Here is a 12,801-nt window from a genome sequence, read left to right as displayed (position 1 = left end):
ACAGCAGTTTGATTTCAGTCTATCTCAACCGCAGAGCAATTAATGTAAGAAGCAGCCTGGATTCGCACTTGTGGCACATCCTGCAGTGGTCTTTTCAAAGTTCAAAGGGGACCACTGTCTTCATCTCACTTAACCTGGCCCTTATGACTATTTGAGCCCTCTTCACACCCTCCTCTGTTGAGATTGTTAGAATCTCTGCTTACTTGTGTCCTCTCCTATGCCTCGTCCAGCAGAAGCCAAGTGCACAAATTATTTTTATATATTCTGAAAGCAATATCCCACAGAAGACTGCCTATCTCATTTACTTTGCATTGTAATTTCCTTTTTCTCTTTACTTGACCTAAGCATAACCAAAGGGTCAGTAATAAAGGGATGGTGTGTTTTGAGCCGTGTACAATTATTCTACTTATAGGACTATCATGCTTCATTTGGCTATACTAGGCAAAAAACATTTTTCTTTTTATTAAGTTTAGTTGAATATTAAAAAGTGTTTTTACTTTGGGTTTTTAAGTGGAAATGACTAGTCCTTGGACCAGGAGGGCAGTAGGGAAGTAGCTTTCTGTGAGTAGAACGCCTGGTTTGTATATTTCCAGTAAGCCATACACTGTGGTGGAGTTCTGGTTTGGATTCTCAGTTTTGTACCCATTTTTCTCGCTAACAGTGAGTCAGATTTTGTGGCTTTAGAACCAAAGTGACAAAATCATTCTTAACATGCACAGCACAGCTTGTCTCTGTGCTGTGCATCTGGGTGTGATGAATTAAGCCCTGACTGGAAGGTCAAGTGAACTGATTTTCTTTCTTTCTTTCTTTCTTTCTTTCTTTCTTTCTTTCTTTCTTTCTTTCTTTCTTTCTTTCTTTCTTTCTTTCTTTCTTTCTTTCTTTTTCCCCTTGGAGAAGAGTAGTATCGTTGCTAATATTGTGGACTCTGTCATCAAACTCTGTGTACCTGACTCTGAGATCCACCAAGACTGAATCAAATTTATAGGGTTTCTTAACCTCTCTGAGGTGTTTCCCTCATGTGTGGGATAAGAATGAAGGTACCTGCTGTCTAGTATCATAGAGATTGACATGATCAACTACAGTGCTATGGTAGATATATTCAGTATGTGATAGCTTGTGGCATTATAGTAAAGTAGATATCATGTTACTATCCTAATCCATCTTATCTGCTTTTATTGCTAAAAAAAAATCAAGTATTTATATAAAAATAGGACCCCAGTAGCTTTATTCCCTTATGAGGTTGTATTATTAATTTTGGTGATTGTTTGAAGTGAAAATACTTGATGTTTTCATTGAGAAAATACGTGAACATTTTGCCGTAAACCTTAGTTGTAGCATCTGTAACTATATCGGGCATATATTCATATTCTCACCATTTCCACAAGACAAGTATTATTATAATGAGAACTGTAAAGTTCTCTCTATCCTGATGTGGCTGCTGGATAGCAAAATGGGAGTGAACTTCTCCTGATGATTGCTTTTTTTTCAGTTTTATTTATTGAGGAGAAATATTAGCAAAGTACACATGCCATTTATGGTCATTTTTCCCTATTCCTTGAGCATTATAATAAATGTGGGCAGCTTGATTAGATTCATAATTTAATTGTACAAATGTAGCCACATTTTAAAAAGCAGTTAGCTGGTAAGCCAGCCAGAGCAGAGCATTGCAGCACCAGATACTGATTTGGGACAGGAGAAGGATTTTGCTGAAAGGAAATTTCAACCCTAAATAAAACGGAGCAGCTTTTGCAGGACAAAGAGGATCAGAAGGGGATAGGGTGAAATGTGTTACCCTTCAAAACTTTCTTTTCTTCATACATTTGCTTGATCAACTAATTTAATTAGAGAGTAAAGATTTTAGTATTTTATTTTTTAATTAGCTTACAAAGTACCAGATTTCCATATGGCAACAGTTCTACCAGTTCTACTTTCTTTTCTGTTATTTTGACTACCAAGATTTAACCTATGGAAATAAATAAAATTATCTTTCCTGTTAACTAAGATTATGGATGACCTAATCATGAACTGACATTAGTTAGGATTGTACAAACATTTTTCTTTTCTTTTTTTTTTTTTTTAAACAATGCTACCTAAACATTGTAAGTGGGAGAAACCTGACATTCTTCTTTTTGGAAATGAAATTATACTATTTCATTTAACTTAAAAAGTGTACTTATTGAGGCTGAATGGTACTTGTCTGCCAATGCTGATCCACTCTGAATACTTTGAGGAAATGATTACTGCAGTCATTTTAGTGTGATTTTTCCTTTGTTTCTGTTTTCTTGTTTAAATGAGCTTTTTGTATGTAGGGAGGGAGAGGGATGGGAGAGGCTAATTTTCGGGTTTGGGAATAATAACCTGATATATAGTTTAATTGTATTATTAACAAACTGATGTTTCTGTTTCATTTTGACATCTTCACCAAACAATGAAGCGTTGGTCAAATCGGAAGCGGTTAAGTGCCAGCAAGGTAAATTTCCTTGTTTTTATCTTTCTATAATCTGGATAAACTATCATATTTTGAATAAATACATCCATATGTTTTACATATACCTACATGCGTAATGTTAGTCTTGCTTAGACTTGGTTTGTAACAGCATTCTGTGCTTCTTACTGCTTTCATGAATAAAAAGCAAAGGATCTTTCTTTAGAGTTTCATTAAGGTAGGGCATGGCCAGGTGTTGAAACTAGTACTTGCTTGAGCGCTGACATTTTATGTGTACCAGGCATGTGAGAATTTTACACTTCATTAGGCTTGGAGCACTTAGAGTGTGGCATGGTTAGATACTGTTCCTTCAGGAAGTTATTTGCCATGAGAAGCTGATGTGAATGCTTCAGGGGCTGTTTGAAGACTGGTGGAATATACGCGGTAGTCTTTGTAAGTCTCATTCGGAACTTCTGAAACAAAACCATGTCTCAGTTTTTAAGCAGAAGTATTTCTTCACGAGGTACTGGTGGGTTTTAGATCATTAATATTTCTGAGCAATTGTGTAATATTCTTCAGCTTTTACAAATATGAATACCAAGGAAAGGGGTTAGAATTTAATCACTTATTAAGTTAATAAATTACAAAATTTTAGGTAAATAAATGTGAAAATACTTCTAAGAGCAACCCCTGAAAGATTTTTAACTTATGGTAGCAGTTCTTGCTCCTTTATCAAGAGATGCAGAAATCTAGTTAAGTGATGTAGTACTACTTCAGGCTCTTTGTCTCATTTGATTTCTGAATGTTGGGGCTGATCTGTACATGGAGTGGAAAGAGGTTGTGCACAAACACACACACACACACACACACAATTCGTAATTTTTAATCGTATAATACCTCTGCTGATTACTTTCTTCTACAATATAGAGTCTGCATTCAGATCAAGAATTTTTAATATTTCTGAGAGAGAGAGTGAGCAAGAGAGAGAGGGAGAGAGAGAGAGAGAGGGAGAGAGAGAGAGACTAAGACCCTCTCCCATTCAGAAATCCATGGGACCGATGTTCTGATGGCACACACTGATTACGGCGTATCCGTCCTGCGTTTTAAACATGTTAACAGAACCCTGGGAAGGTAACTGGTCATCGGCCCCTCTCACTTGATTTCTGGCACTCTTGTCTGTGTTCAGAAACAGATGGGGACATGATAAAAAATGGTGGGCTGCAGTCTCAAACATTCTCCACCTTTGTGTTATTCCTTTATAGTCACTAGAGGGTAGGAGAACATCATTTCTCACCGCAGAAGGGAATCCAGCTCTCACTTTCTGTATTAAGAGTTGCTGTAACCACCCAGAGCAGTAAAGTTTCCCAGAATGCTTTGGTGAAGCCTGACAAAGCAGTATTTTCTCCTTTATTGATTCGGCTGCTGCACTAAAACACCGGTACTGTACATCAATAACCATCTTTACTTAGGGAGCTTCAGTCTGTGGAAGAGCACTGGCAGTTTGTGGGAGAACATAAAGGCGAGAAACAGAAATTGTGAGCCTGGGGAATATTGGAGTCTAGGGAGGACAGGAGAGGTTATGGAACAATGGCCAAAGGAACGAAGAGGGGTAGGAAAAACGTCGGCGGCCTGGATAAAGATATCAAAAATATGAAGGGGACAGAGGATCCAGAGAGCAGTATTTATATATAGATAGGACAGAGTTATGTGTTGAGGCTGAGCCGTCGGCCTTATTTTTGTCTTACTTCCTGGAATTTTGACTTTAGTGACTGCCGGGCTCAGGAATATAATAAATGCCCAAAGCCAGTACATATGTTTAGTAAGATCTCAAACAAGTAAAAATTTGATAAATAGTAGAGATATTCATATGCGAGACCTTAAGATTATACCTTGATAAAAAAACTCTTAATAATGATGTCACTATCGTTGCTTTGGGAAGTATGCAGCTTAAAGAGGGGAGCGAGATAGCTTGTTAATTGACAAAGAGTCACTGGGGAATTATACACCCACCGCCATTAACACTATAAACATAGTTATAGGTCTCTCCAACCAACTACCTTTTGGTATTTTTTAAACCAGAAATTTTATTTAATTATTTAAAAATATTTCGGTTTTTACAGGTATAAATGTCTGTTGCACGTATATCTGTGCAACACATGCAGATATGGGGCTTTGGGAGGGGAGGGGATGGGTTGAATTCCCTGCAACTGGAGTTACACATGGTTGGGAACCACCATGCGGGCGCTGCAAATTGAACTCAGATCGTCTCGAAGAGTGGTTCTCAACCTGTGGGTTGCAACTCCTTTGGGTTGCACATCAGATGTCCTGCAGGTCAGATAGTCACATAGTGATTCATAACAGTAGCAACGCTTCAGTTGTGAAGTAGCCACAGAATCATTGTGTGTTTGGGGAGGGGGGGTCACCACAGCATGAGGAACTACACTTAGAGGGTCACAGCGCTAGGAAGGCTTGAACCCCTGCTCCAGAAAAGCAGCCGGTGCCCTTAATTCCTGAACCATTTCTCTACCCCACACAGACTTCTTTTTTCGGGATTTTAATATTATACCTAATGTTAGGAAATGTTCGAGAAGAAGATTACTTAGCTGTGAATATAGAAAAATATATTTCTGTCCTACCTATGGCATAGCGGGGATTTTGCTTCAATCTGATTCTTATAATGCCTTTATTTAGATGACTGCGTCTTCTTCTTTGTAACTTTTGTGTTTTTTGTGTCACCTCAACTGTTCCTGAATAAGAGTCTTTGTGGTGTGTTTTAAAAGGTATTTTTGATAATTTGCCCTAAATTTCAATGTGGATGGATGGCTTTTAAGCTGGGCTTAGCTTCTACCCATAAAAATCTCTTAAAATGAGCATGGAGTGGAGAATTTGGGGTTTGATATAATAGATCATGGACTGGCATCTCCCTCTTTTCACACTTCTACTGTGCAGTATACAGGGCGGCCAGGGCTGCTCCAAGACTCACTTGAGTGTACTGTGATGCCTGATTCAGCTCCACAAAAGAACACTCACAGCAGTTATAACCCTCAGGCAGTTTAATGCAAGAGGACTCAGAAAGGTAACCAAGGCAGGGCAGCAGATCAGTGATGGTGCCTAGAAAGATTGTAGCTCTATTCTCTCTCTCTCTCTCTCTCTCTCTCTCTCACACACACACACACACACACACACACAAACACACATACACACACACATCCCTATGCACACAAATGCACACACAAATGCATACATACCCGCAGTTGGGGAGGGGGTTCTCTGCATCTGTGCTGTAAAGATGTCTGAACACATGTTCCTTTGGCTATGGATTTCCTGTGCCTTGCGTGCATTTTCATCAAGATGAGTACATACCCTCCCACAGTTCTTCCTTTAACCTTCTGATTCACACATTAATATGTCAGCTATCTAAGATAAGAGAGGACCCACACTAGTATAACACTTTTATTGTCTGTTATGAAATTACTTGACTAATGGTGCCAACTTTTGGCCCGTTTGGCTTTGCAGACTTTTATTGCAGTTTCTCTGTGTTATTGTGGAGGCTGAGCTCTGCGGGCTACACTTTCTGGGTCTCCTAATCATCTGTGCTCCAGCTGGCTTGGTATGAGAGGAGAAACTGGCACAAAGCTTGTTTGATGTAAAATAACTTAGACTGAGGGAGGATTGTGAAAGAATTTGAAGGGGCTCCCTGTCTGTCTGTCTGCCTGCCTCTCTATCTGTCTGTCTATTGTCTGTTATTAATGAGCTGTTATGTTCCCAAATCTTACCCAAGAAAAGGAGTGAGTTAATGATTCTTCAGTCTGTCTGCAGTTAGGGTTAAAACAAATAAACAACAGCTGTTTTTACTCAAATAGGTGTCTTTGCCATTGACTATCTCGATCAACACTTCTCACTATACACATTTCTCTATGAGAACCCTTCATGCCTTGTTGCTGTATGAACCTGGGCTCAGTGTGAGGGAATCCCTGACATAAGAGGTAGCATGAAATGAGTCAAAGGTGCTGTATGTTTCCAGTGAGCAGAGTGCTTCCTGTTTATTAATTTCCTCGTTTTCATTTGCACATGTACTTCCATGTCTGGTCATAGTGACACAGGTGCACTATTTATTTCAGTTAAAACCATAGGCTTGGTTCAGGCTGTCGTCACATATATCTCTGTTCATAAATCTCTTCCTCTCTCTCCACGTCTCTTATTTTTAAATCTAGTGGATCTAATCTATATATCTCTATCTTATTTCTACTTCAAAGTATCATCTACCATCTATCACTCTCCTCTATTGATTCTTTGTGTCAAGTCTTGGAGCTAGGATTGGAACTTCAAGACTTAGGCTAACTACATGCTCTACCACTGAGCTCCACCTTGCCCTGTGTCTGTCTATTCGATGTCTTGATGTCTTCTGTCTGTGACTCTAGTTGTGGCCCTCATGCTGAGAATCTCAACCTTGATCCTTCTGTTGCCTTTTAAGAAGCTGGGATCAACATGAGACTGGGCACAGTGACCTCTGGGGGTGGGGGGTCTCCTTATTTCTGGAGGCTGCAGCCATTTTCGGGTCAGGCTGTCAATCTGCTAGAGCTCTGTAAGCTTATATGTGCTCTGGGGCACAGAGCTAGGGCACCATCTCCCTAGCCATTTGATCATGTCTGTCTTCTCAGTAGCATTAACCTCAGTCATGTACCAAAGTTTGTTATAGAATGTTGTCTTAAAGTAGAAATGCTGTTCTGGAGTATAAATGTGAATTAGAGAAATTGTGTGTGGGGGGTGTGTATTCAGAGCCATAAAATGAGACCCTCTCTTAGTCCTATAGGTGAGTGGGGAGGGCCCAAGGTTCTGCACAGGCAAGCTCTCAAGAAGACTGGAATGAGTGAGTAAAAGAGACACAGCAGCATGGAGATGGCCATCCAAAATAATGGAGGACCTGGAAAGAGCCAGAGATCATATTATAAGGCTTCAAACAACCTGCTCTGTTCCTAAATAGAACCCGTGAACCAGTCACAGCTGGAAATTGTTACAATGCCTTTAAAAGTCTATTTGAAAACAATTTTGCTTGTTAGTTTTTTGAGGCAAGTTTTCACCACATAGCTGTGGCTGATCTAAAACCCATTATGTAGATGAAACTGGCTTCAAAATTATGTGCTTCTCCTACCCCATTCTCTTTCCCACCTCCCCACAAGGACTGAGATTATGGGTGTGCACCACTATGCCCAGTTCACATGCAAATACAACTTCTTAAGTCAATTTTATTCTTTCACTTTTGCATCAAGAGCTCTCATAACTAGTACCGAAAGTTTTCACTAGCCCTCCAGGCACCTCTGAAACGTACTGTGGTCTGAGAGCCATTGATATTGGTTAGAGAGTGATATAGGCTCCTGAAGATGGTGGAAGTTGATGGGAGAGATGTCAGGAAGGCTGGATGGCAGCTTGGAGGATGCGAGCTCTTGGAGGATAGGAAGCTGGATGGAGTTAGGATGCAGTAGGGAGTGGCTGAGGGGCAAAGTAGAAGAAAATGCTCGGCTTCAGTGTTAGCCATGTACTTTCAATCACCTAAGAGTGAGACCAGTGCCACATACTTTATTTTAGATCCTGAATATGAGGATATTTGCTGTATTTTAAAATTAGGTCAAGAAGTAGAAAAACTTACATAATAGACTTAAAGTCCAAGGCAGTTGACATAAAAATTAAATATTATAAATATTGCAGTATAATGTTTGAGTTCCCCCAGAGGTCACATCAAAGAAATAACCTTATGGGTCACGTGATCTTTACCTTTTTACCCTGCTAATAATAGAAAATGTATTTTTCTTGTCCTAAATTCAGAGACTTAGAGAGCACTTACAGTCCTTGTCTATTTACTAAATCTTTTAATTGAGTTTTTATTTTCCCATATAAAACACAAGTTTTGATATTTCTTTATAACTAAGGGCATTTAATGAACGCAGAACTTTTATAACTATATACAATGTTTGTATAGTTAGAACTTTGGATACAGGTACAACTGTAAATATAAATCTCATTTTCCATGTGTATGTTTATGTGGGAAACGTAGAAAGTTTTCTTTTTAACAGTATATGAGGATTTTGTGTGGTTATGGCAGAGCTGATGGCCCTAGGACCTTCTTTGGATGGTGTAGGGAGCTGCAGAGGGGCCTGTTCTGGAAGCTAGTTCCCTGGATACGTGGATCTGCTCTCGCTGTGCTGTAAAGCTGTTGACAGGAAGCAGTAGTTTTACATGTTGAAAACACTTGAAAGGAATATTTCAGTGAAGCCTTTTATAGACTGAGGGCTTGTCCTCAAAGCCCTGCCAAGAAATGGCCAATGGAGTTGGAGCTCTGCTTGGCTAGTCAATTTTCAAACACAGGTGGTTGAAATTGTTTTTTCCATGCATTTTTTTTCTGCTGGCTACCTGTGTTGTCACAGAGACTTTAGAAACATAACGAATAGGTCACAAATAGGATAGGTCGGCAACATGAGGCTCTTACACTGCCACCACCGAAAAAATTAATGTATTATACATTATTTCACATCTCATGTTCCCACACTTGTCATTGTTTTTACTTGTTACTTTATTTTGTGTGTATATATACACATATATATGTAGCATGTGATCATATGTGTGTGAGTGGGCTGTGTGTGCCCGTGTGGAGATCTGAGGAAACCCTTGGCTGTCCTGCTTTACCACTCTCTGCCTTATTTCTTGAGACAGGGTGTATCACAGATCCTGGAGCTAATCTTTGGCCTGGCAGTCAAGCTGCAGCCATTTTGATGTCTCCATCTTCATCTACACCGCTAGCATTCTGGCTACTCATAGCGCTGGCTATCTTTTTGTGTGGATGCTGTGCTGAGTTTGCACACACAAACTCATGTCTGTGTGCTTGTGAAACAAACACTCTTCACCGCTGAACGGTCACATCAGCCTCTCTGTCTTCCTTCATCTCTCATTCCTTTTTCTCCCTCCTTTGTTTCTTCTTTTTTTATTCTCTGGGAATTATTTGCACATTCCATCCTGCAGTTTGCAGGGAGGGGGCACAGTTGAATGGGGTCTTGCTGTTGATGGAAACTGACCTCTTAGCTCCCAGCTCGACATTCTGCCTTGAGCTTGTGTTTTCACTTACCACTTAATGGCAACAGGCTGCAAGCCACAGAATAAACCCTGTATAAATACAGTCACTCCGAGCATCTATTCCTGTATGAGAGCCTTTTGAGATCCTGAAGTGAATCTTGGCACTACTTGATATGAGCAGAAGTTCCGTAGCACACAGACTCTGCTTCTTCCCACTGAGTTCTGGCTGTGGGGTTATTGTGACTCAGAAGTTAAGAAATCTTTGGAAAGTTGCTTCATTTGCAGGGAAATCAGTATGCTCAATAAGCTGAGTATCACACCTTGTTTTTATTTTTCTATTAATAATTGATGTGTACACTTTCAATGGACATCACTTTTTCTTTCTTAGAAGAGTGAGTGCGGATCCTGTGGAGTGGGGGCCTAGACGGAGAGAGATGAATGGGTCACATAGAAATACTAAAAGGTTCTGATCCTTGGGAAGGGAGGAGGAAAATGACATAATCCTGATACACTATATTTTATCCCTCCTGTCTGTGGAGGAATTAGGGTCAGGACCCAGAAACTTTGCTCTATCAGCTGGTGTTTGTTTCAGCTCAGGTGGGGTGGGCTTCCCTTTTGATGGGTCATTTCCTCCTCTCCTATCGTATTCCAGGCTGCATTAAGATGACAAATTTTCCTTATAGGCAGAAACAGAGACATGAAAACCCTAGCTATTCAGCTAACTGAGTGAGTGCAGATGAGTCAATTTATTGTGGGGAGAAAGGCAATGTTGAAGAACAAAATAGATTTCACTAACTTGGCTGTGCTGTAGAGCACACACTAGATGCCTGGTTCTGCCATGCTCTGTCTCTTCTTTTGGGGAAGAAATGCTGAAGGAAGTTTAAAGAGTGTCCTTAGATCACATACAAGTACATAGTGTGTGGGGTTTGCAAGCAAAATGTTTTTGTGAGATCAGATAAGTAAAATAAAAGTCTTACTTTCTTTCCTGTATGTGAACTCTGTAATAAATATTTCTCTTCTTCCACCCTGCCTTTAAGAGGGAGGGGGAAAAAAGAAAAGAAACTTTGGCCAGTGAATGAGCAAGTCTATCAGATCAAATATGACTGTGTTAAATACTGAAATGTTCAAAGTCCGACTGAGATAGATAAAGGCTTTGATGGAAAGAGGATATTTCCCAGGGACATTACAAGCCATAGTCCAGATGTTCCAGTATAACGCAACGAGTGTCCATGGATAGATCAGGAGCTTCAGCCAAGCGGTGCCTGATGCGGGCCTCAGCCCTGCCCTCCCATGCTGCTCTGCCATATGGAACCCATCTCCAGCCCCCTTAATAACCAGCTTTGGATTCCATTTTCACAGAGCTCATGGAGCTAAGTGGGGCTGCTTTATGGACAAGTTAGATAGAGGCCTTTCCAAGATAAACATCCAATTGGAAATTAGGACATACCGCACTGTAAAATTATTTTAGGGCATATTTCATGGACATGCTGCCATTTTTCTTAGGCAATTGCCAGACTGCAGGATGCCCTTTGATCCTCTGTGGACATTACTCCCTGTTTTAGAAAAGGGATTTTGAAATAGTTGCACTGTTGAGGGAGGAATATATCTGTCGTGACTTTGAAGCATGGTCGTGGGACAGGTCATGCTTTAGCCTGTTGGTTAGAAGTCAAACTTTTAAGAAGGAAAAGACAGCAAAAGAGGGAATTACAGCAAGACTTATGAGTCAAAATCTCATTTTTCTTTTAAAGGCAGACATTTCAACCCATGCACGCAGTAAGCTATAAAATGTGTAAGTATATATTCTGTGTTTTTATGCACATCTGTAGATGCGGACACACATAGATGTATGTTTGTATTATGTGATGCTTTTGTAATGTGATTTTAACAAAATCACTTATTTTAAAATATTTTGTATCTTTTATTATTGAATATATTGTATAGAAGACCAAATAACAATTAGGCATTAAGAAATGATCCTTTTTTGCAGGGGGGAGGGTGGGAAGAAGAGTTTCTCTCATATTTAATTATTTTCCAATTGCATGTTTTGGCCTGCATTAGTATTTCTCTCTCTAGCTCTCTCTCTCTTTTCTAATACATGCATGGAAGAAAATCCTTATGATTATGGATAAAACCTGGGAGCACATCTTTTCATACAAGTGATTTTGTTTAAGGTTACCATACAATGTTCAGCAAAATACTCAGAGTGTCATTGGCACATCACTTCTTGAGAATGGTGGAATGACATAGCAGGATCAAGTAAGATGATATATTAATAATGTGGACCTAGCTGACTACTAATTAGGATAAATTGTGACTGCCCAGTGTTTGAGCAAACTGGTGTCCAAGTGACCACAAAGACATAGGATGCAGATGATATGAATGGCTACACAGGGCTAGCAATGCATTGATTTCTTATGATGCTCAGTTCCATTTACATTCTTCAGTCCAGTGATTCTTTCCCCTAAAGAAAGCTCTAGATGCTCTTTCCAACTCATCAATCAAGCAGGATTTGGAAACGAACTCTGCCAACTAAATGCAGCCTGTAGATCAGGTGGACATCCTATCTCAAAACAGCTAAGTCCGAAGAGACCATTAAGAAGTTAGGGCCATGAGAACCTCACAGGGTTTTGAACAATGCCAGCGGGATGATGGTTCATTGTGGTGAGGGTAATTGTGGCATGTGGGTTTTATAAAAATAAATGTGTATTTTTCTCTAAAATGTTTTAGTGAGACAAACCTAGGAAGAGAGAGATGAAATGAAAGTTGGTGGAATGGTGAAATTAGTGAGTCAGGATGTGAAGATTGTTTCTACTACTTATTCCAAAGCTTAAAAATCATATAATGGGTATTAGAAAAAGGACAGCCACCATCTTTATCATTTAATAATAGATATTTGTCTTCTTTCTATATTGTGTTTAAACCTATAAAAGTTAAGGGTTTCTTAGTTCTTCTGGGCTTCAGGAACTCTGAGATATACTTTATCCCCCCCTTGTCAACAGACCCTCTCACACCTCACCCTCTAGGTTATTTGGCTTATTTGGCCAGCTAGGTCACTGTAAACTATACAGGAGTTGTGGCTCCTCTCACAGTGTCACAGAGCTTCTTTAATACTAGCCTTAAGAGTGAGGGGGAGATAGGATAAATTTAAATGTGACAGATAAATCCACAGTCAGTATTGCAAGATCCCCAAAAGCGTTTTGTCTCTTAGAGCTCTGTTTTCAAAAGTGCCTTTCCTCCCTTCCAACTAGTCAAATAGCCAAAGTCCAGTTCAAGGATTTCTATAAAAGAGCTCATCAGAGTGAGAGTACAGA

At 39.8% G+C, this 12,801-nt stretch overlaps 1 protein-coding gene across 3 annotated transcripts in view; it reads left to right on the top strand.

The window, feature by feature from the left end:
• Mctp2 (multiple C2 and transmembrane domain containing 2) overlaps nt 1–12,801 on the top strand; it is a 238,291-nt gene that overhangs the window by 90,539 nt on the left and 134,951 nt on the right. For 2 of the 3 annotated variants that reach the window (XM_060367331.1, XM_060367332.1), the window contains one exon: nt 2,435–2,470. In XM_060367331.1, the coding sequence (XP_060223314.1) occupies nt 2,435–2,470 (36 nt within the window). Of the gene's footprint in view, nt 1–2,434; nt 2,471–11,186; nt 11,280–12,801 lie in introns of those variants that run through there. The other variant, XM_060367333.1, reaches the window with a different exon arrangement.

This window comes from Meriones unguiculatus, chromosome 14 (assembly GCF_030254825.1).
Source record: "Meriones unguiculatus strain TT.TT164.6M chromosome 14, Bangor_MerUng_6.1, whole genome shotgun sequence".
Taxonomy (NCBI): Eukaryota; Metazoa; Chordata; class Mammalia; order Rodentia; family Muridae; genus Meriones; species Meriones unguiculatus.
The sequence above is the reverse complement of the archived record's forward strand: the minus strand, read 5'-3'. Positions and strand labels throughout refer to the sequence as shown.